At 41.2% G+C, this 23,052-nt stretch overlaps 2 protein-coding genes across 3 annotated transcripts; both read left to right on the top strand.

The window, feature by feature from the left end:
- Positions 1-435: 435 nt before the first annotated feature.
- LOC137885311 (zinc finger protein ZFP2-like) lies at positions 436-5,849 on the top strand. Its single transcript, XM_068727529.1, is given in 3 exon segments — positions 436-762; positions 3,460-3,717; positions 3,720-5,849. Coding segments are annotated over 3 exon segments (1,656 nt in total). The 5' UTR covers positions 436-569; the 3' UTR covers positions 4,925-5,849.
- Positions 5,850-7,818: 1,969 nt separating this feature from the next.
- On the top strand, positions 7,819-22,485 carry LOC137885313 (zinc finger and SCAN domain-containing protein 2-like). Of its 2 annotated transcripts, XR_011104797.1 has the most exons (3): positions 7,819-7,907; positions 8,087-8,214; positions 11,527-11,617. XR_011104797.1 is itself a non-coding variant. In XM_068727531.1 (2 exons), exons 1-2 carry the CDS (start codon positions 18,095-18,097, stop codon positions 21,656-21,658), a joined length of 1,482 nt encoding a protein of 493 aa, XP_068583632.1. In that variant the 5' UTR covers positions 18,051-18,094; the 3' UTR covers positions 21,659-22,485. The 2 variants fall into 2 exon arrangements, 1 of the variants encoding a protein (XP_068583632.1); XM_068727531.1 differs by lacking the exons at positions 7,819-7,907; positions 8,087-8,214; positions 11,527-11,617 and adding exons at positions 18,051-18,287; positions 20,370-22,485.
- Positions 22,486-23,052: the final 567 nt, after the last annotated feature.

Here is a 23,052-nt window from a genome sequence, read left to right as displayed (position 1 = left end):
ACATAACTACACACCGCTAACACTAACCCTTGTATTTATATATTATTATATATATATATATATATATATTATTATATGTTTATATATTATATATATTATTATGTATATATAAATATCATATATATTTATATATTAACTAACCCTAACCCTTATATTCAATAATAATAATAATAATGCATTTTATTTGTAATGCACTTTTCATTCAGAGAATCTCAGAGTGCCACAAAGCCAGTATATAGTTAAAACATAGTATATTATTGTATAGATATATATTAAATATGTATATATTAACTAACCCTAACCCTTATATTTATATATTATTATATATTTATATATTTCACCAAACCCGCGAACCACTTCCTGAATCAGTCAGGGGGTGCGGCTGGTTCGCGAGGCTTCGAACGTCGCCACTTACGCCATCAACACGAGCCTCGATAAAATCCTCAGAAAAATGTTCCTGATTACGCGACACACACGCTTCGGAGCCTCGACGCGGAGGGAACCATCACTAGTAAACGGTGTTTTTGACGGAGTTTGTCTGGAGGAGACGTTTCTGTGGTTCAGTGAAAATGTCTAAAGTCCAAATGCTGAGATGTTTAGTCAACCAGCGACTAACTGCGGCTGCTGAAGAGATATTTGGTCTGTTTGAAAGAACGATAGCAGAGCACGAGGAGGAACGTTCTGCTCTAAAAGAGGAGAACGAGCGACAACGGAAACTACTGGACGCTGTTTTCGACCCTCAGCTGCGGCTACACAGAGCAGGTTGGTTCACTTTACTTCTTCTGTTCATGCTCCGGCAACTGGCCAGCCAGCGTTTCTCAGATTGGAGTGAGACAAGGAGAAAAGGTTCGGTCGAGTTCGGTCAGTCCACGCGGTCACTCATTGGGTACATCCCAAGTCTCTTAATTGCATCCCCGTTTCCCTCACTTGGGTCCTTTCCTTGCGTCTTAGTCCCTCCCACCAGGGATGCATGGAGGAAGCCATGCGAGGAGAGAGGAACGAGGAAATATGTTTTGGCCAAATCCCAATGCCCCCCCCCCCCCTTACGGATTCACGGACTTTGAGGCGCGCTCCCGCGAAGTAAAATAAATACCCACAATTATACATCTTATTTTTTTGTCGTTTTCATGGTAACGTGATATGTTGCAGCAAAGTGCTGTCCCGTTCATATTTACACTATTTCGAGCCCTTGCAGCCTCTCACACTCAACCACTGACCAGGTGACGTCAATTACGTCCTTGAGGGTTCAGGGCTTAGGGTTTAGGGAGGACATTGGGATTTGTCCTTAAAGAGACATGAGACGTCCTTTCCTCTGAAGCCTCACATGAAGCGACGTCTGTTTCTGTTCTGATGATGGCGGCAGCTGATCAGCTGCGATCAGCTGTCATTCGGCTTTAACAGCTGGAGAGACTTTTGATAGTTTGTGTCTGTTTACATGCTCACTGTACTTAATAATAGTAACTAATAATCCTAATAAAGACACACAGTGATCATCACTGTAGAGGTGTTTTCTCTGTTACCTCTTTAACAAACTGTGTCCTGTTTTATGAGCACAGGATCGATTTCTTTGTCATATTCATGACTTATTTGCGTCTGTAGGTTTTGAAATTGTGATTATTAAATAACCTAGAATATGATTATGGTTTCTCGTAAATGATAAAACTCATCAAACCAGACACTCAGGAATGATCAGCCTCTCGTGACTGAATGTAATGATGATACATGATGTAAAAAGTTCTCTCTGACTTTAATTGTGTTCATAATAAAAGTTATTGAGGGAAATTTCAAATCATGAAAAGACAAATATTTCTAACGAATGAAGAAAGTTGTTTGTGGTCCTTTTGTTGTTCAGTCTACAATGAACATATATTTAAACCAGATACTGAATCAGAAAACATATCAACTATAAAGCTAGAGTTTAATCTGTGATCCGTCTTCACTGTTTACATGTTGAAAAAAAATCTGATCGGTCCGATCGGCTACAGCGTCCAATCACATAACAGATGAACAAAGAGGGGGCGTGTCAGCCGTTAAAACACTTCCTGGAAGCCTGTTCTCGTGGGTCCTCGCTCACGGCTCCTCAGAGATTCTAAATAAGAGCGTTGGAACGGCCGTCAATATGGCGACGCAGAACAACTTCCGGTTCAAGCGAGGAACACCGGTGAATCTGGTTGCATGTTGTTTTTTGTTTTTTTAACTCAAAGTAGAAGGAGGATGATTTCGTGGTCAGAACTTTTATGACCACTGAGATGTGAGTGGAGCTGGGCCCGGATAAAGGTGGAGGTCTAAACAGACATGAAGGGAGAGCAGTACAGCTTCCCGCGGTCACAGTGTTTTAAATAAATTGATAAGGCAGGGTATGCGGAGATAGATAGATAGATAGATAGATAGATAGATAGATAGATAGATAGTGTAGATACACTAAAACAACAAGGGCTCACATTCCCTCTCATCACACTGCCAGACTCTGATCACTGTAATGACCACAGCCAGTGTACTTCCAGTCCCAACAGTCCCACATGCAGTTGCTCTTAAGGGCCCTGAAGTAATGAGAGAGAGGGTTCAGGTGCCTGTACCTTCATTTCAGCAGGTTGCTAGTGCAGAGGTGTGTATAGATTACAGCTATTATTTTACTCTTGATAAGCTACTTTAGCCAGAGTAGATTATCATTTTAATTTAAATAACTGAACTGGATTGAATTCATATTAATTGCAAATGTTAGATAGGCCACAATTCTAACAGCTTTACAGTAACAGTGGAAGTTAATATTAAGCCACACAGTAACAGGGTTCAATGAAAACTAATCACTTTATTTTGTATAGGCGATGGTTCTCGCTACTCTTGCTATCTTTGTTTTTATATGACTAAAACTTTTGAAAATGAGACCTAGGTCTCAATAGATCTTGTCTAAATGAAGGTTGTTATTAATAATAATAATAATAATAATAATATTGATTGAAGAAAAAAAAGCTAACTCGTCAGCTGTTCAACTAGAGCTGAAATACTGATTAATAACTGAATAATACATTTGTTTTTTGCTAAAGTAAATGTTATCTTATCACTTAATTTTCTTCTCAGAGTACACCAGAATGCTACATTTTAAAGCTCATATTTAAAATAAAATTCTCTCGGGGAAGCATGCCCCCGCACCCCCCGACAGGGTTCTGGGTTCGGGTACTTGTCACCTTTTTCACCTCTTATGAGTTTGCAGGTATGTCTTTGATAACACCACGTGGATTTTGCAGCGTGTTGAATTCTAAAATGATTCATATTGATGACCTCATTGCTGCTGGTGCGTTGTGTCTTTACAATTTGTGTCGGCATGTCTGTTTGGTAGCTGTGCACAGGGAGTGTAAGAGGGAATGATGGCAGGAAAACAAGTGTATCTACAGGAGACTATTAGCTCAATACTAATATTTCTTTGTCACGTCTCTGTGTGTGTTTACTGTTTTCCTGCAGACGTCCAGCAGCTGTTGGTGGTTAAAGAAGAGGTTCCCCCTGAGCAGCAGGAGTGGAGCTCCAGTCTGGACCATGGGGAACCAGAGCCCCCACACATTAAAGAGGAACAGGAGGACCCAGAGCCCCCACACATTAAAGAGGAACAGGAGGACCCAGAGCCCCCACACATTAAAGAGGAACAGGAGGAACTCTGGACCAGTCAGGAGGGAGAGCAGCTTCAAGGGCTGGAGGAGGCTGATGTCAAGTTCTCATTCACTCCTGTGAAGATGATGAAGAGGAAGCTCAGTCCTCACATCTTCATCAAAGACAAACTGAACAGATGGAAACAGATGCTGATGGAGAGGACTGTGGAGGACCAGAACCAGGCAGGAACTCGGATCCAGATAGACATCCAGAACCAGATACTGATGAGAAGACTGGAGACTCTTCTGACACTGATGACAGTGATGATTGGAAGGAGACCAGAGAACCTCAGTCAGGTTTAAACTCTTTGAAACCTGATGAAGTCCATGTCAGTGATTCAAGATGTAGTGCTGGTGAGAAACTATTTACATGCTCGGAGTGTGGGAAAACAACTGGCAAGAGTGGAGATCTGAAGAGACACATGAGAATCCACACAGGAGAGAAACCTTACAGCTGCTCTGTTTGTGAGAAATCTTTTAACAGTTGTTCAAATTTCCAGAGACACATGAGAATCCACGCAAGAAAGAAACCTTTCGGCTGCTCAGTTTGTAAGGAATCTTTTCACCATGGTTCACATTTACAGAAACACATGAGAATCCACACAGGTGAGAAACCTTACAGCTGCTCAGTCTGTGAGAAATCATTTAACGTGTGTTCAGCTTTAAAGAGACACATGAGAATCCACTCAGGAGAGAAACCTTTCAGCTGCTCAGTTTGTAAGAAATCTTTTATCAATTGTTCACAATTACAGACACACATGAGAATCCACACAGGAGAGAAACCTTACAGCTGCTCAGTTTGTAAGGTATCTTTTAGTCAGAGTTCAGGTTTAAATGCACACATGAAAATCCACACAGGAGAGAAACCTTACAGCTGCTCAGTCTGTAAGAAATCTTTTTGTCGGAGTTCAACTTTAAAGACACACATGAGAACCCACACAGGAGAGAAACCTTTCAGTTGCTCCGTTTGTAAGAAATCTTTTAGCAATAGTTCAAATTTAAAGATGCACATGAGGATCCACACAAGAGAGAAACCTTTCAGCTGCTCAGTTTGTAAGACATCTTTTAACCTGGGTTCAACTTTACAGAAACACATGAGCATCCACACAGGAGAGAAACCTTTCAGCTGCTCAGTTTGTAAGAAATCTTTTAACCTGGGTGCAACTTTACAGAAACACTCGAGAATCCACACAGGAGAGAAACCTTTCAGCTGTTCAGTCTGTAAGAAATCTTTTCGCCAGAGTTCAACTTTAAGGAAACACATGAGAAGAATCCACGCATGAGAGAAACCTTTCAGCTGCTCAGTTTGTGATTAAAGCACAACGCAGATCTAAAGGTACACCTGAAAACTCACACAAGAAAAAATCCCCTTTAGTCCTTTTACCCAATCACCCCTCTCATCCCTCATCTACTCAATGTAGATTTTTTTTGGGTTGTTCCTGGTCGAACCATATGTCTCATGTCCTGAAAACCAGACCTTCACCAGCAAGCTCCACTCCCAGGTCTGGCTCAGAAAGGAGCCCCGGTTTCCCTTTTTTTGGCCCAGCTGCCACAACTCTTTTCAGATGGTGAGTGAATTCTTGGTCTGAGAACACAGGTCACAGGTCACACACACGGCCTTAAACCACGTTACGGTGATTTATTGGAAGGATGTAACATTTAAGACACGTTGCTTTCTGTTAATATAATGTTACCCAGCTTTATAGTGTTGTTTTTACCATTAAAATACAAGTTTTGCTGATGTAAATATCTTCTTGTGTAAAGTTATTTTGCATGTTTTGATCCAGAATTGCAGAAAATGACCAGAAGACAATTAATGTGTTTATGCATTGACTTGTGCAAGTATGTGTTTTCCTTTGCGTAATGTTATCGTTTCTGTTGTCTCTGTTTAGTCACCCAGTCCGACGCACCTTTTCACTTTACCCACCAGGTGTCACTGTTTTTCCTCTTGTATATATGGTTTTGAGGAAATGTGTTGCTATGATTTAGGTTAGATGTTTTCCTGGTAATTTGTATATCCCTTTTCTAGTAATGTGCATCTTGAGCTTAGTACATACTGTAATATCAAAAGAATGTATCTAAATGTAAAAAAATCACACATTGTCATTTGACGTATTGCTGAGGGAGCAGAGGTGCAGAAGAAGATCAGAAAGTAGTTAATGGGTTGAATTTTGTCTTCTGCAGAAGTAAATAAATGTTGGAAAACAATCAATTGAGTTGTCTTTATCCATGTCCAAACCACACCCATTACATATAGAAAAGATGAAAGGTAACTTCAGAATCAGCTTTATTGGCCATGTGCATATTTTAACTCCGGTTACACATTGCTTCCCATCGTACATGCATACATAGAATATACAATAAACAAGAGAAATATAAAAACAAGTACATTAAAGACATAGTAGAACAGAGAAACTAAGCATCAACGTTCAACTATGTACAACATATATATATATGTATAATATATATATGTATATATATATATATATGTATATGTATCAATGGTGTGTATTGTATTTTTTTTAAATCGGCGTTGATACGCAATAAAATAATTGACACGATAACGCGTTAAGTTGCCCAGCACTAATTATTGTATATATATTTACGATTTATATATTATTTTATATATATATATATTATATATTTATATATTAACTAACCCTAACCTTTACATATATATTATATATATTTAGATATTAAATATATATATATTGTATATTTAAATATTAACTAACCCTTATTATTTATATATTATATATATTATATTTGTGGAGTGGGCCGGTAGAAATCACCTGCTTCTGAACGTGGCCAAGACCAGAGAGATGGTGGTCGACTTCGGAAGGAGGACGACGGCTCCACAGCCGCTGAGAGTTCTGGGAGAGGACGTGGACATGGTGAAGGAGTACAAGTCCCTGGGTGTCTCCATCGACAACAGACTGAGCTGGAAGGCCAACATCAACGCTGTGTACAAGAAGGGGATGAGTCGACTCTTTTTCTTGAGGAAACTTGGATCCTTCAACGTGTGCAGTAAGATGTTGGAGATGTTCTACCAGTCTGTTGTGGCCAGTGCACTTCACTTTGCTGTAGTCTGCTGGGGGAGCAGCATCGGAGCCGGTGACACCAACAGACTTAATACACTGGTTAAGAAGGCCGGCTCCATCATCGGCTGCAAACTGGACAGTCTGGAACAGGTGGTGGAGAGGAGGACACTGAAGAAACTATATCCATATTGGATAACCAGGACCACCCTCTCCACCACCTACTGCAGGGACAGCGGAGCACTTTCTCCAACAGAATGATCCAGCTCCGCTGTCACAAGGACAGGTACAGGAGAACATTCCTGCCTACCGCTATAAGACTCTATAACAAATCACCTCGGGCCAAATCATTCACTGTTGGTTAAACCTTTGCACTACTGTTTATTTAGTTGATTTAATATTATTCTGTTATTCTATTCATTGTGTATATAGTGTGCATTTTTTTAATATAACATATTTACTCTGTTCTTATAATTGTATATATTGTGTATTGAAATGTGCATTTTTTTCTGTATCCTATTGCTGCTTGCAACTAAATAATTATCCCTCACGGGATCAATAAAGTTTCTATCTATCTATCTATCTGTCTGTCTGTCTGTCTGTCTGTCTGTCTGTCTGTCTATCTATCTATCTATCCATCCATCCATCCAAACCCGCGAACCACTTCCTGAATCAGTCACGTGGTACGGCCGACAGGCGAGGCTTTGAATGTCACAACTATGTCATCAACACGAGCCTTGATACGCGCCTCAAAATTCTTCCTGATTACGCGACACACGCTTCCAATTGTCGATACGGAAGAAACAATGGAAACCTTCACTATCAGAGTTTAATGGACAGTAAACGGTGTTTTTGGAGAGAACGTTTGTGTCGTTGGTGGATTGTCTCCTGGTGTCCTACGGAGCTAATGAAGTTAGCATGCTAGCAGGAAGTAGACGGACCCGAACATAACCTAGCAACACAACGCAGCTCAGAGTGAGCAAACCGTTCTTAACGGAGTTTGTCTGGAGGAGAAGTTTCTGTGGTTCAGTGAAAATGTTTAAAGTCCAAATGCTGAGATGTTTAGTCAACCAGCGACTAACTGCGGCTGCTGAAGAGATATTTGGTCTGTTTGAAAGAACGATGGCAGAGCACGAGGAGGAACGTTCTGCTCTAAAAGAGGAGAACGAGCGACAATGGAAACTACTGGACGCTGTTTTCAACCCTCAGCTGCGGTTACACAGAGCAGGTTGGTTCACTGTACTTCTTCTGTTCATAGCTCCGGTGTGCGAGATTAACTGGTGTTTGGATTAACTGGTTTACGTTCGAGTGCGTCAGGCAGATGTGTCATGGAGTGGCCTTTCAGGACCCACGTCGAATAAACATGAAATAAACATGTCGATCGCCTCTCCTCTCTCTTTCACATAGTTTCTACGGTATCTTTTGAAAGAATATGAACGGAACGGTTTGCTGGAACATCTACTACTCGTTCGTGAAGCTGTAGTTGAGATTCCGAGGACACTTAACGAGGACCAGAGTGAAGGAGACCGTTGGTGGTAGGTGTCGATGCCTGTTCAAAATACTTACGGCAATAAATCCTTTAAGAAACGCTCTGTTGTCCGTCTTATATTTGTATCACACATCGTTATTAATGTGATGTGGAGTCGATCTGAGACCGATAGAGCTGCATCCATACAGCCTGTGAGTGAAACACACTGAGCTCAAACACCGCGTACAGATGACTGTCAGCTGTGATCCACACTGATCAACTTGTGATTCTACTTCTGTAGGTTGTCTCACATCGCTTATGTTTTATATTAAAGACTACGGACGTTCATCTTCTGTTAACGAAGCTCTACACCGTGCAGCACACATTCATCCACATCAGACATTACTGTTAACTCTCGTCGTGTTACTGTGAGGGTCCGACATTTAATAACTACACGCAGGGGTTTGTGTGTCTGTTGACACATTACCAAGGGGAGGCTGGTTGGAGCATACATTTAGTATTTCGACAGAATTACCACGACCAAATTATTCATCTTCATTACGAAAATATTATTTGTTGTCTGGTGACATTAAAATAGTAGAAAATGGACCCGACAGGAGTCGAACCTCCGATCTTGACCGACCCACGAACTTTAAGTGTCACCTGAACTCCCACTGAGCCACAGAGGAAAGAGAACGATGCAATCTACTCATCGAGTAAAATTCATATTAGTAAATGCTTCACAATAATAAATTCATAATTTGAGCAGATTAGGTATATGATATTGTATTCTTGCAAAATATTAATATATCTACCATATAGTCTACTGGCTGTCTTTTCTTCTTGCATCATTTAGACCCACCGACATCAAATACCTAATTGCATAGACAACATGTCCCTATGGTGAGCTACGTGCACTTAACGTTCATGTGACAGAAGGATGCACAGTTCATGATGATGAGTGCTGATAATATGACTATGAATTTTACTCGATGAGTAGAGTGCATCGTTCTCTTTCCTCTGTGGCTCAGTGGGAGTTCAGGTGACACTTAAAGTTTGTGGGTCGGTCACAATCAGAGGTTCGACTCCTGTCGGGTCCATTTTCTACTATTTTTATGTCACCAGACAACAAATAATATTTTCATGACACATCTGCCTGACGCACTCGAACGTAAACCAGTTAATCCAAACGCCAGTTAATCTCGCACACCGGCTGATAACGTTTAACTGAGGTCAAGTCAGCAGACACTCCGATATCCGTGGTCAACTCAGCAGACATTTAATTTTTAGTGCGCCTCCATGCTGAAATTTACGGTAAACGCATTCAAACGGCACAGATCGAGAGTGAGCGAAGGACTTTGTAATGGTAGCGGAAAGATTAACGTGAGACAACATCCGGTTTTCATCAGACGAATATCTGGTTTTCAAAATAAGATGTTTCGTCTGAATGTTGGATACTTTGTTGTATACTTGAAACAAAGTATAAATATTGCATAATGGAAATAAGATTAAATTAATTATATTCACATTAAGTATGAAACATGTTACCTGCATCTCGTGAGTAAAAGGGAAAATACACCTAAATTGTGCGTGAAGTGTCAATATAGGAAATATTTTGTCGGTAGAAATGTATGACTTTTACTTTGAAATATTTCCTAATTGGTACAGTAAAAATGTCTGATTTTCAGCATGGTTGTTGTCAAAGATGTCTTGAACACATATAAATCAGTCATTGTCTGGAATTAATGAGAAACATATTTTTATAGCACCTCAAATATTCAGTTATTAGACGTTTTCTTGGTTCAAATGTTTTACTTTTACAATGAAATATCTCTTAATTGGTACAGTAAAATTGTTACATTTTTTGCATGGGTGGAGTCAGAGATGTCTTTAACACATATACATCACTCATTGTTTTGAATTATTGAGGAAAAACTTTTTATAACACTTCAAATATTCAGTTTATTTGATATTTTGTCAGTAGAAATGTATGACTTTTACTTTGAAATATGTCCTAATTTGTACAGTATAAATTTCTGATTTTCAGTATAGGTGGAGTCAACAATGTCCTCAACACATATATCACTCATTGTCTGGGATTATTGAGACATTTTTTTTATTACACTTAAAATATTCCTTTTTTAGATAATTTGTCAGTAGAAATGTATGACTTTTACTTTGAAATATATCCTAATTGGTACATTAAAAATGTCTGATTTTCAGTATGAGTGGAGTCAATGATGTCTTCAACACATATATCAGTCATTCTTTGGAATTATTGATGAAATACTTTTTATAACACTTCATATATTCAATTAGATATTTTCTATGTACAAATGTATGACATTTACTTTGAAATATCTCTTAATTGGTACAGTCAAAATGTCTGCTTTTCTGTATGGGTGGAGTCAACGATGCCTTGATTACATATACATCAGTCATTGTATGGAATTGAGGAAAATATTTTTGCAGCACCTCAAATATTGTGATATTAGCCATTTTTGTCCTGAACATATAGTATGCATTAGTCATTGTGGGGAATTATTGAGAAAAACATTTTTATAGCACCTTAAAAATTTCAGAAATTTGCCGTTTGAAGATACAAATTCATTTCAGAGTTTTTGCGTCGGAAAATATCTCAATTTACTGTCAGTCAGGTATTATTAATTTTAATATCTGTCCAGCAACCCGCAAATCAAAGAATAAAGACACTTCAATAACAATTTAGGTGTATTTTCCCTTTAACTCACGAGATGCAGGTAACATGTTTCATACTTATGTGAATAGAATTAATTTAATCTTATTTCCATTCTGCAATATGTATACTTTGTAGGCAAATCATTTTTGCCAACAAATCTGTAGAAAACCAGAAGTTGTCTCACGTTAATCTTTCCACTAACTTTGCAAAGTCCTTCGCTCGCTCCCGATCTGTGCCGTTTGAATGCGTTTATTGTGAATTTCAGCATATAGGACCACTAAAGTTAAGTGTCTGCTGAGTTGACCACGGAGATCTGAGTGTCTGCTGACTTGACCTCAGTCCATTGATACACTGGAAAGGGGGTGCAGCGTACATTAGTCAACTATAACTGCCCACATGATCAAATCTCAGCCGGACTTTATGGAGGATGCATGTTCTTTGAATACTTCTTAACAATGTTGGGTAGTGCAACACTTTTTTGCCACGTAAACTATTGATGACCTCATTGCTGCTGGTGCGTTGTGTCTTTACAATTTGTGTCGGCATGTCTGTTTGGTAGCTGTGCACAGGGAGTGTAAGAGGGAATGATGGCAGGAAAACAAGTGTATCTACAGGAGACTATTAGTTCAATACTAATATTTCTTTGTAACGTCTCTGTGTGTGTTTACTGTTTTCCTGCAGACGTCCAGCAGCTGTTTGTGATTAAAGAAGAGGTTCCCCCTGAGCAGCAGGAGTGGAGCTCCAGTCTGGACCAGGAGGAACCAGAGCCCCCACACATTAAAGAGGAACAGGAGGACCCTGAGCCCCCACACATTAAAGAGGAACAGGAGGAACTCTGGACCAGTCAGGAGGGAGAGCAGCTTCAAGGTCTGGAGGAGGCTGATGTCAAGTTCTCATTCACTCCTGTGAAGAGTGAAGAAGATGATGAAGAGGAAGCTGAGTCCTCACATCTTCATCAAAGACAAACTGAACAGATGGAAACAGATGCTGATGGGGAGGACTGTGGAGGACCAGAACCAGACAGGAACTCAGATCCAGATAGACATCCAGAACCAGATACTGATGAGAAGACTGGAGAGTCTTTTGACACTGATGACAGTAATGATTGGAAGGAGACCAGAGAACCTCAGTCAGGTTTAAACTCTTTGAAACCTGATGAAGTCCATGTCAGTGATTCAAGATGTAGTGCTGCTGAGAAACTATTTACATGCTCTGAGTGTGGGAAAACAACTGGCACAAGTGGAGATCTGAAGAGACACATGAGAATCCATACAGGAGAGAAACCTTTCAGCTGCTCTGTTTGTAAGAAAGATTTTAACCAGTGTTCACATTTAAAGTCACACATGAGAATCCACACAGGAGAGAAACCTTTCAGCTGCTCAGTCTGTAAGAAATCTTTCAGCCTGTGTTCAAATTTAAAGACACACATGAGAATCCACACAGGAGAGAAACCTTACAGCTGCTCAGTCTGTAAGAAATCTTTTAACCTGGGTGCAACTTTAAAGAAACACATGAGAATCCACACAGGAGAGAAACCTTTCAGCTGCTCAGTCTGTAAGGAATATTTTAACTGGCCTTCAACTTTTAAGAGACACATGAGAATCCACACAGGGGAGAAACCTTTCAGCTGCTCAGTTTGTGATAAAAGATTTACGCGCAACTTAGCTGTAAAGGTACACATGAAAACTCACACAGGAAAGAATCCCCTTTAGCCATTTTACCCAATCACCCCTCTGCATATCCCTTTGAGCGGTGGGCCCATAGGGTGGCGGCTCAATGTAGATTTTTCGGGTTGTTCATGGTCGAACCATATTTCTCATGTCCCGGAAACCTTCACCATCAAGCTCCACTCCCAGGTCTGGCTCCAGAAAGGAGCCCCTGTTTCCCTTTTTTCGGCCCAGCTGCCACAACTCTTTTCAGATGGTGAGTGAATTCTTGTTCTGAGAACACAGATCACAGGTCACACACACGGCCCTAAACCATGTTAAGGTGATTTATTGGAAGGGTGTAACATTTAAGACACGTTGCTATCTGTTATTATAACGTTACCCAGCTTTATAGTGTTTTTACCATTAAAATACAAGTTTTGCTGATGTAAATATCTTCTTGTGTAAAGTTATTTTGCATGTTTGGATCCAGAATTGCAGAAATATACCAGAAGACAATTAATGTGTTTATGCATTGACTTTGGCAAGTATGTGTTTTCCTTTGTGTGATGTTATAGTTTCTGTTGTCTCTGTTTAGTCACCCAGTCCTACGCACCTTTTCACTTTACCCACCAGGTGTCACTGTTTTTCCTCTTGTATATATTGCTTTTAATGGTTTTGAGGAAATGTGTTGTTATGATTTAGGTTAGATGTTTTCCTGGTAATTTTAATATTCCTTTTCTAGTAATGTGCATCCTGAGCTTAGTTCATACTGTAATATCAAAAGAACGTATCTAAATGTAAAAATTCACACATTGTCATTTGACTTATTGCTGAGGGAGCAGAGGTGCAGAAAAAGATCAGAAGGCAGTTACTGGGTTGAACCATCACTGACTCCCAGTTAATGCACCTGTCATGTGTTTAGATAAGAGCGATAGCCAGGGTACGAGAACATCTACTCCCTGTCTGTTCATCCCAAGGCGTGAACTCATGTGTGCATAAAATGGTTTGGTATCTTGTACGACTTGAACTTTTCACCACAGACACTAACTGAGGCGGCTGTGGTGCATCTTTCCCTTGCAAGTGAAATAAAGACAACTTTGAATCATTTGAAGACTTCATTATTTTCTTTTAATTTGTGAACAAAACTCTCTTCTCCCGATTCATTATTAGATGTTTTTCCAAAACATGTATCACCAAATTAAAGAACTTAAATACAATTAGTGCAGTATAAATGTTTTAGAACATTTTACACCTCTTTGTGCTGTATCAGATTCTCATGAGAACATGATGACGTGGTGTCTGGCCCTGCCTTTTGCTTTGATTAGAGGGAGCAACCAAATGGGGGTTGCAGTTTAACCAGAGAACGTTGAGGTGTGAAGAGTCTCAGAGATAAACAAGGGTAATAAAGAGTGATCTCTTTGTGTGACGAGGCTCAAAAGAGGAAGGGGGTGATTGGGGGGGGGGGGCAATGGGGAGCTTGAAACTGTTGATCAATTGTATTTAATGTACATTACATTACATTACATTCCAGTCATTTAGCAGACGCTTTTATCCAAAGCGACTTACAATAAGTGTATTCAACATTGGTAATCAAAAGAACTACTAGTCACCAGAAGTCATAAGTACATTTCCTTTTCCAAACAAGCATCTAAGAGCATGAAGCAGAGCATAACTCAGAGCCAAAGTACAGAAACAAGAAAAACAGTTAGTGCTATAAGTAATACGAATACAATAAGTGCAACAAGCTAGTATGAAAACAATAAGTGCTAAGTGGAAGGCTCAGGGTAGCACTTCCTGAAGAGGTGGGTTTTCAGCCTGATGAAAGATGGGCAGCGACTCCGCTGTCCTGACGTCAGTGGGAAGTTCATTCCACCGCTGTGGGGCCAGGACAGAAAACAGCCGTGACCGGGTCGATCGGCTGCCAGGACCTCTGAGCGACGGGGCGACCGATCGCCCCGAGGCAGCAGAGCGAAGTGGTCGGGCGGGGGTGTAAGGCTTGACCGTGCCCTGGAGATAGGAAGGAGCTGTTCCTTTCACTGCCCTGTAGGCTAGCACCAGAGTCTTAAACTGGATGAGCTCTTACAGGTAGCCAGTGTAGATAACGGAGAAAGGAAGTTGTGTGGGAGAACTTGGGGCGATTGAACACCAGGCGAGCTGCGGCTTTCTGGACAAGCTCCAGAGGTCTGATGGCCGACGCCGGGGCTCCGGCGAGTAGAGAGTTGCAGTAGTCCAGGCGGGAGATGACAAGAGCCTGGATGAGAACCTGCGCCGTCTCGTCAGTCAGGAAGGGACGAATCCTCCTGATGTTGTAGAGCAGGAATCTGCAGGAGCGTGTAACGGATGAAATGTTTGCAGAGAATGACAGTTGGTCATCCAGGGTCACACCCAGGTTCCTCGCAGTCCGAGTTGGCGTCACCACGGTATCATCAATGGTGATGGACAGGTCCCGGTGCGGGCAACCCTTCCCCGGGAGGAACAGTAGCTCAGTTTTGTCTAGGTTGAGCTTGAGGTGGTGTTTCGCCATCCACTTCGAGATGTCAGCCAAACACGCAGCGATGTGCACTTGGGTGTCACAGGGGGGAAATGACAAGACCAGCTGGGTGTCATCGGCATAACAATGGTAGGAGAAGTCATGCGAGCGAATAACAAAACCCAGAGATGTTGTGTAGAGCGAGAAGAGAAGGGGGCCCAGGACTGACCCTTGCGGAACCCCTGTAGTCAGCATGCGTGGTTCCGACACGGCCCCCCTCCAGGTCACCTGGTAGGATCGACCCGTCAGGTAGGATACAAACAGGGAGAGTGCAGAGCCTGAGACGCCCATCCCCTCGAGGGATGAGAGGAGGATTTGATGGTTCACAGTGTCAAACGCCGCAGACAAGTCCAGGAGAATCAGGACAGAGGAGTAGTGAGCTTGACTGGATAAGTGACAGTAACAGCATGAATGTAAATACCTGAGGTTCCCCCCTACTGTGTGCTGAGATGCTTAAGAGCAGGAGACAAACTGAACTCTTGGCTCATCCTCTGCAGACTGTATGACGGTGAAGCCTTCTCTGGCCAGAGAATAAATATCACTCAGTACTATCGAATAGTTTTCTTCCACCACACTCCGCTGTCACAAGGACAGATACAGGAGAACATTCCTGCCCACTGCTGTTAGACTGTACAATAAATCACCTGTGGCCAGATCATCCTTCACCTAACTACACACCGCTACACTGTTGTTGTTTGCTGTTGGTTGATCTTTGCGCTACTGTTTTTTTTAACACTAATATATTTCATTGTATATACTGTGCATTTTTGTTATTTTCTTTTCTTATATTTTATAGTTAATATGTTCTACTCTGTTATTCTATGGTATATATTGTGACTTTTTCAGACTTAATATTTTTATTTACTCTGTTACTTTGTTTGCTGAAGTATATATTTGCTGCTCTAACATACAAATTTCCCCCTGGGGATGAATAAAGATATCTATCTATCTATCTATCTATCTATCTATCTATCTATCTATCTATCTATCTAACACTAACCCTTGTATTTCTCATCTCATCTTCGTCTGCTTATCCGGGATCGGGTCGCGGGGGCAACAGCTCCAGCAGGGGACCCCAAATCCCAGCTCTGACTGGGGGATCCCGAGGCGCTCCCAGGCCAGATTGGAGATATAGTCCCTCCACCTGGTCCTGGGCCTCCCTCGGGGTCTCCTCCCAGCTGGTCATGCCTGGAACACCTCCCTAGGGAGGCGCCCAGGTGGCATCCTCACCAGATGCCCGAACCACCTCAACTGGCTCCGTTCCACGCAAAGAAGCAGCGGTTCTACTCCGAGTCCCTCACGGATGACCGAACTTCTCACCCTATCTCTAAGGGAGATGCCAGCCACCCTCCTAAGGAAACCCATTTCGGCCGCTTGTACCCGCGATCTAATTCTTTCGGTCATGACCCAGTCCACATGACCACAGGTGAGGGTAGGAACGAAGATTGCCCGGTAGATAGAGAGCTTTGCCTTGCGGCTTAGCTCTCTTTTCGTCACAACGGTGCGGTAAAGCGACTGCAATATCGCCCCAGCTGCTCCAATTCTCCGGCCAATCTCACGTTCCATTGTTCCCTCACTCGCGAACAAGACCTCGAGGTACTTGAACTCCTTCACTTGGGGTAAGGACTCATTCCCTACCCGGAGTGGGCAATCCACCGGTTTCCTGCTGAGAACCATGGCCTCAGATTTAGAGGTGCTGATCCTTATCCCAACCGCTTCACACTCGGCTGCAAACCGATCCAGTGAGTGCTGGAGGTCACAGCCCGATGAAGACATCAGGACCACATCATCTGCAAAAAGCAGCGATGCAATCCTCAGCCCACCGAACTGTAAACACTCCTCCCCACGACTACGCCTCGATATCCTGGCCATGAATACCACAAACAGGATTGGTGACAAAGCGCAGCCCTGGCGGAGGCCAACCCTCCACACCCAGTGCCTTCAGCATTTCTGGACGGATCTCATTCGGATCTCATCTCAGTGACTTCCACCAGGGAAATTGATGATGCTCCCCCATCAGCCTCCAGCTCTGCCTCTACAATAGAGGGCGTATTAGTCAGATTCTGGAGTTCCTCAAAGTGCTCCTTCCACCGCCCGATTACCCCCTCAGTTGAAGTCAACAGAGTCCCATCCTTACTGTATACAGCTTGGATGTTTCCCCGTTTTCCCCTCCTGAGGTTCAGGATGGTTTTCCAGAAACACCTTGGTGCCGACCGAAAGTCCTTCTCCATGGCCACTCCGAACTCCTCCCACACCCGCTGCTTTGCCTCCTTCACGGCAGCGGCTGTAGCCCTTTGAGTCTGTTGGTACCTTGCAACTGCCTCAGGAGTCCTCCGGGATAACATATCCTGGAAGGCCTCTTTCTTCAGTTGGACGGCTTCCCTGACCCTTGTATTTATATATGATATATATATATATATATATATATATATATATATATATATATATATATATATATATATATATATATATACATTATATTATATATTTATATATTATACATATTATTATGTATATATAAATATTACTTATATTTATATATTATACATATTATTATGTATATATAAATATTACTTATATTTATATATTAACTAACCCTATAACCCTAACCCTTATATTTAATAATAATAATAATAATAATGCATTTTATTTGTAATTACTTTTCATTCAGAGAATCTCAGAGTGCCACAAAGCCAGTATATAGTTAAAACATAGTATATTATTGTGTGTATATATATATATATATATATATATATATATATATATATATATATATATATATATATATATATATACATATATTAAATATGTATATATTAACTAACTCTAACCCTTATATTTATATATTATTATATATTTATATATTTCGCCAAACCCGCGAACCACTTCCTGAATCAGTCACGTGGTGCAGCTGGAGGCTTCGAACGTCACCACTTACGTCATCAACACGAGCCTCAATAAGCACCTCAGAAAAAAATCTTCCAGTGATTATGCGACACACACGCTCTGAGTGAGCAAACCGTTCTTAACGGAGTTTGTCTGGAGGAGAAGTTTCTGTGGTTTAGTGAAAATGTTTAAAGTCCAAATGCTGAGATGTTTAGTCAACCAGCGACTAACTGCGGCTGCTGAAGAGATATTTGGTCTGTTTGAAAGAACGATAGCAGAGCACGAGGAGGAACGTTCTGCTCTAAAAGAGGAGAACGAGCGACAACGGAAACTACTGGACGCTGTTTTCAACCCTCAGCTGCGGCTACACAGAGCAGGTTGGTTCACTATACTTATTCTGTTCATGATCCGGCAACTGGCCAGCCAGCGTTTCTCAGATTGGAGTGAGACAAGGAGAAAAGGTTCGGTCGAGTTCGGTCAGTTCACGCGGTCACTCATTGGGTACATCCCAAGTCTCTTAATTGCATCCCCGTTTCCCTCACTTGGGTCCTTTCTTTGCGTCTTTGTCCTTCCCACCAGGGATGCATGGAGGAAACCATGCGAGGAGAGAGGAACGAGGAAATATGTTTTGGCCATCAGCTGCGATCAGCTGCGATCAGCTGTCATTCGGCTTTAACAGCTGGAGAGACTTTTGATAGTTTGTGTCTGTTTACATGCTCACTGTACTTAATAATAGTAACTAATAATCCTAATAACTAATAAAGACACACAGTGATCATCACTGTAGAGGTGTTTTCTCTGTTACCTCTTTAACAAACTGTGTCCTGTTTTATGAGCACAGGATCGATTTCTTTGTCATATTCATGACTTATTTGCGTCTGTAGGTTTTGAAATTGTGGTTATTAAATAACCCAGAATATGATTATGGTTATGTCTTCACTGTTTACATGTTGAAAAAAAAATCTGATCGGTCCGATCGGCTACAGCGTCCAATCACATAACAGATGAACAAAGAGGGGGCGTGTCAGCCGTTAAAACACTTCCTGGAAGCCTGTTCTCGTGGGTCCTCGCTCACGGCTCCTCAGAGATTCTAAATAAGAGCGTTGGAACGGCCGTCAATATGGCGACGCAGAACAACTTCCGGTTCAAGCGAGGAACACCGGTGGATCTGGTTGCATGTTGTTGTTGTTGTTGTTGTTGTTTTAACTCAAAGTAGAATGAAGATGATTTCGTGGTCAGAACTTTTATGACCACTGAGATGTGAGTGGAGCTGGGCCCGGATAAAGGTGGAGGTCTAAACAGACGTGAAGGGAGAGCAGTACAGCTTCCCGCGGTCACAGTGTTTTAAATAAATTGATAAGGCAGGGTATGCGGAGATAGATAGATAGATAGATAGATAGATAGATAGATAGATAGATACACTACAACAACAAGGGCTCACATGCCCTCTCATCACACTGCCAGACTCTGATCACTGTAATGACCACAGCCAGTGTACTTCCAGTCCCAACAGTCCCACATGCAGTTGCTCTTAAGGGCCCTGAAGTATTGAGAGAGAGGGTTCAGGTGCCTGTACCTTCATTTCAGCAGGTTGCTAGTGCAGAGGTGTGTATAGATTACAGCTATTATTTTACTCTTGATAAGCTACTTTAGCCAGAGTAGATTATCATTTTAATGTAAATAACTGAACTGGATTGAATTCATATTAATTGCAAATGTAAGATAGGCCACAATTCTAACAGCTTTACAGTAACAGTGGAAGTTAATATTAAGCCACACAGTAACAGGGTTCAATGAAAACTAATCACTTTATTTTGTATAGGCGATGGTTCTCGCTACTCTTGCTATCTTTGTTTTTATATGACTAAAACTTTTGAAAATGAGACCTAGGTCTCAATAGATCTTGTCTAAATGAAGGTTGTTATTAATAATAATAATAATAATAATAATATTGATTGAAGAAAAAAAAGCTAACTCGTCAGCTGTTCAACTAGAGCTGAAATACTAATTAATAACTGAATAATACATTTGTTTTTTGCTAAAGTAAATGTTATCTTATCACTTAATTTTCTTCTCAGAGTACACCAGAATGCTACATTTTAAAGCTCATATTTAAAATAAAATTATCTCGGGGAAGCATGCCCTCGCACCCCCCGACAGGGTTCTGGGTTCGGGTACTTGTCACCTTTTTCACCTCTTATGAGTTTGCAGGTATGTCTTTGATAACACCACGTGGATTTTGCAGCGTGTTGAGTTCTAAAATGATTCATATTGATGACCTCATTGCTGCTGGTGCGTTGTGTCTTTACAATGTGTGTCGGCATGTCTGTTTGGTAGCTGTGCACAGGGAGTGGAAGAGGGAATGATGGCAGGAAAACAAGTGTATCTACAGGAGACTATTAGCTCAATACTAATATTTCTTTGTAACGTCTCTGTGTGTGTTTACTGTTTTCCTGCAGACGTCCAGCAGCTGTTGGTGGTTAAAGAAGAGGTTCCCCTTGAGCAGCAGGAGTGGAGCTCCAGTCTGGACCATGGGGAACCAGAGCCCCCACACATTAAAGAGGAACAGGAGGACCCAGAGCCCCCACACATTAAAGAGGAACAGGAGGACCCAGAGGCCCCACACATTAAAGAGGAACAGGAGGACCTCTGGACCAGTCAGGAGGGAGAGCAGCTTCAAGGTCTGGAGGAGGCTGATGTCAAGTTCTCATTCACTCCTGTGAAGAGTGAAGATGATGAAGAGGAAGCTCAGTCCTCACAGCTTCATCAAAGACAAACTGAACAGATGGAAACAGATGCTGATGGAGAGGACTGTGGAGGACCAGAACCAGGCAGGAACTCAGGTCCAGATAGACATCCAGATACTGATGAGTGTTCTGACACTGATGATTGGAAGGAGACTAGAGAACCTCAGTCAGGTTTAAACTCTTTGAAACCTGATGAAGTCCATGTCAGTGATTCAAGATGTAGTGCTGGAGAGAAACTATTTACTTGCTCTGAGTGTGGGAAAATATTTAGAAGAGGCAGAGATCTGAAGACACACATGAGAATCCACACAGGAGAGAAACCATTCAGCTGCTCGGTTTGTAAGAAATCTTTTAACTGTCGTTCAAATTTAAAGAGACACATGAGAATCCACACAGGAGAGAAACCTTACAGCTGTTCAGTCTGTAAGAACTCTTTTAGCCTGCGTGCAACTTTAAAGACACACATGATAATCCACACAGGAGAGAAACCTTACAGCTGTTCAGTTTGTAAGAAAGATTTTAATAGTGGTTCACAGCTAAAGAGACACATGAGAATCCACACTGGAGAGAAACCTTTCCGCTGCTCGGTCTGTAATAAGTCTTTGATCCATTCTTCAACTTTAAAGTCACACATGAGAATCCACACAGGAGAGAAACCTTACAGCTGCTCAGTCTGTAAGAAATCTTTTAACCGGCCTTCAAATTTAAAGATACACATGAAAATCCACACAGGAGAGAAACCTTTCAGCTGCTCAGTCTGTAAGGAATCTTTTAGCATGCGTTCAAATTTAAAGATACACATGAGAATCCACACAGGAGAGAAACCTTACAGCTGCTCTGTCTGTAAGGAATCTTTTAACTGGCCTTCAAATTTACAGACGCACATGAGAATCCACACAGGGGAGAAACCTTTCAGCTGCTCAGTTTGTGATAAAAGATTTATGCGCAACGTAGCTCTAAAGGTACACATGAAAACTCACACAGGAAAGAATCCCCTTTAGCCATTTTACCCAATCATCCCTCTGCATATCCCTTTGAGCGGTGGGCCCATAGGGCGGCGGCTCAATGTAGATTTTTCAGGTTGTTCATGGTCGAACCATATGTCTCATGTCCCGGAAACCAGACCTTCACCAGCAAGCTCCACTCCCAGGTCTGGCTCCAGAAAGGGACCCGTTTTCCCTTTTTTTTGGTCCCGCTGCCACAACTCTTTTCAGATGGTGAGTGAATTCTTGGTCTGAGAACACAGATCACAGGTCACACACACGGCCCTAAACCATGTTAAGGTGATTTATTGGAAGGGTGTAACATTTAAGACACGTTGCTTTCTGTTAATATTATAACGTTACCCAGCTTTATAGTGTTTTTACCGTTAAAATACAAGTTTTGCTGATTTGCTGATGTAAATATCTTCTTGTGTAAAGTTATTTTGCATGTTTTGATCCAGAATTGCAGAAAATTACCAGAAAGCAATTAATGTGTTTATGCATTGACTTGTGCAAGTATGTGTTTTCCTTTGTGTAATGTTATAGTTTCTGTTGTCTCTGTTTAGTCACCCAGTGCTACGCACCTTTTCATTTTACCCACCAGGTGTCACTGTTTTTCCTCTTGTATATATTGTTTTTAATGGTTTTGAGGAAATGTGTTGCTATGAGTTAGGTTAGATGTTTTCCTGGTAATTTTTATATCCCTTTTCTAGTAATGTGCATCCTGAGCTTAGTACATATTGTAATATCTAAAGAATGTATCTAAATGTAAAAAATCACACTTTGTCATTTGACGTATTGCTGAGGGAGCAGAGGTGCAGAAAAAGATCAGAAAGCAGTTAATGGGTTGGATTTTGTCTTCTGCAGAAGTAAATAAATGTTGGAAAACAATCAATTGAGTTGTCTTTTTTTCCATGTCCAAACCACACCCATTACATATGGAAAAGATGAAAGGTAACTTCAGAATCAGCTTTATTGGCCATGTGCATATTTTAACTCCGGTTACACATTGCTTCCCATCGTACATACATACATAGAATATACAATAAACAAGAGAAATATAAAAACAAGTACATTAAAAACAAAGTAGAACAGAGAAACTAAGCATCAATGTTTAACTATGTACTATATATATATATATATATATATATATATATATAGTACATAGTTATATATATATATATAAGATCATAGAACAACAACAATGGATTTGGGAAATTAGTGCAGAAAGGTGATAATAGTGCAAATGAAGATGCAATATGTCTGATTAATTGTTAGTTGTTCATCAGATTGACAGCCAGTGGAAAGAAGCTGTTCCTGTGTCTGGTGGTTTTGGCGTACAGTGCTCTGTAGCGCCTACCAGAGGGGAGGAGTTGGAACAGGTTGTGTCCTGGGTGTGATGGGTCTGCAGT

This window comes from Cebidichthys violaceus, unplaced genomic scaffold, assembly GCF_023349555.1.
Source record: "Cebidichthys violaceus isolate CVI_PGR_0920_01 unplaced genomic scaffold, fCebVio1.0.p SCAF_4, whole genome shotgun sequence".
NCBI lineage: Eukaryota > Metazoa > Chordata > Actinopteri > Perciformes > Stichaeidae > Cebidichthys > Cebidichthys violaceus.
Note: the sequence above shows the minus strand (reverse complement) of the source record. Positions and strands in the feature narration are given on the sequence as shown.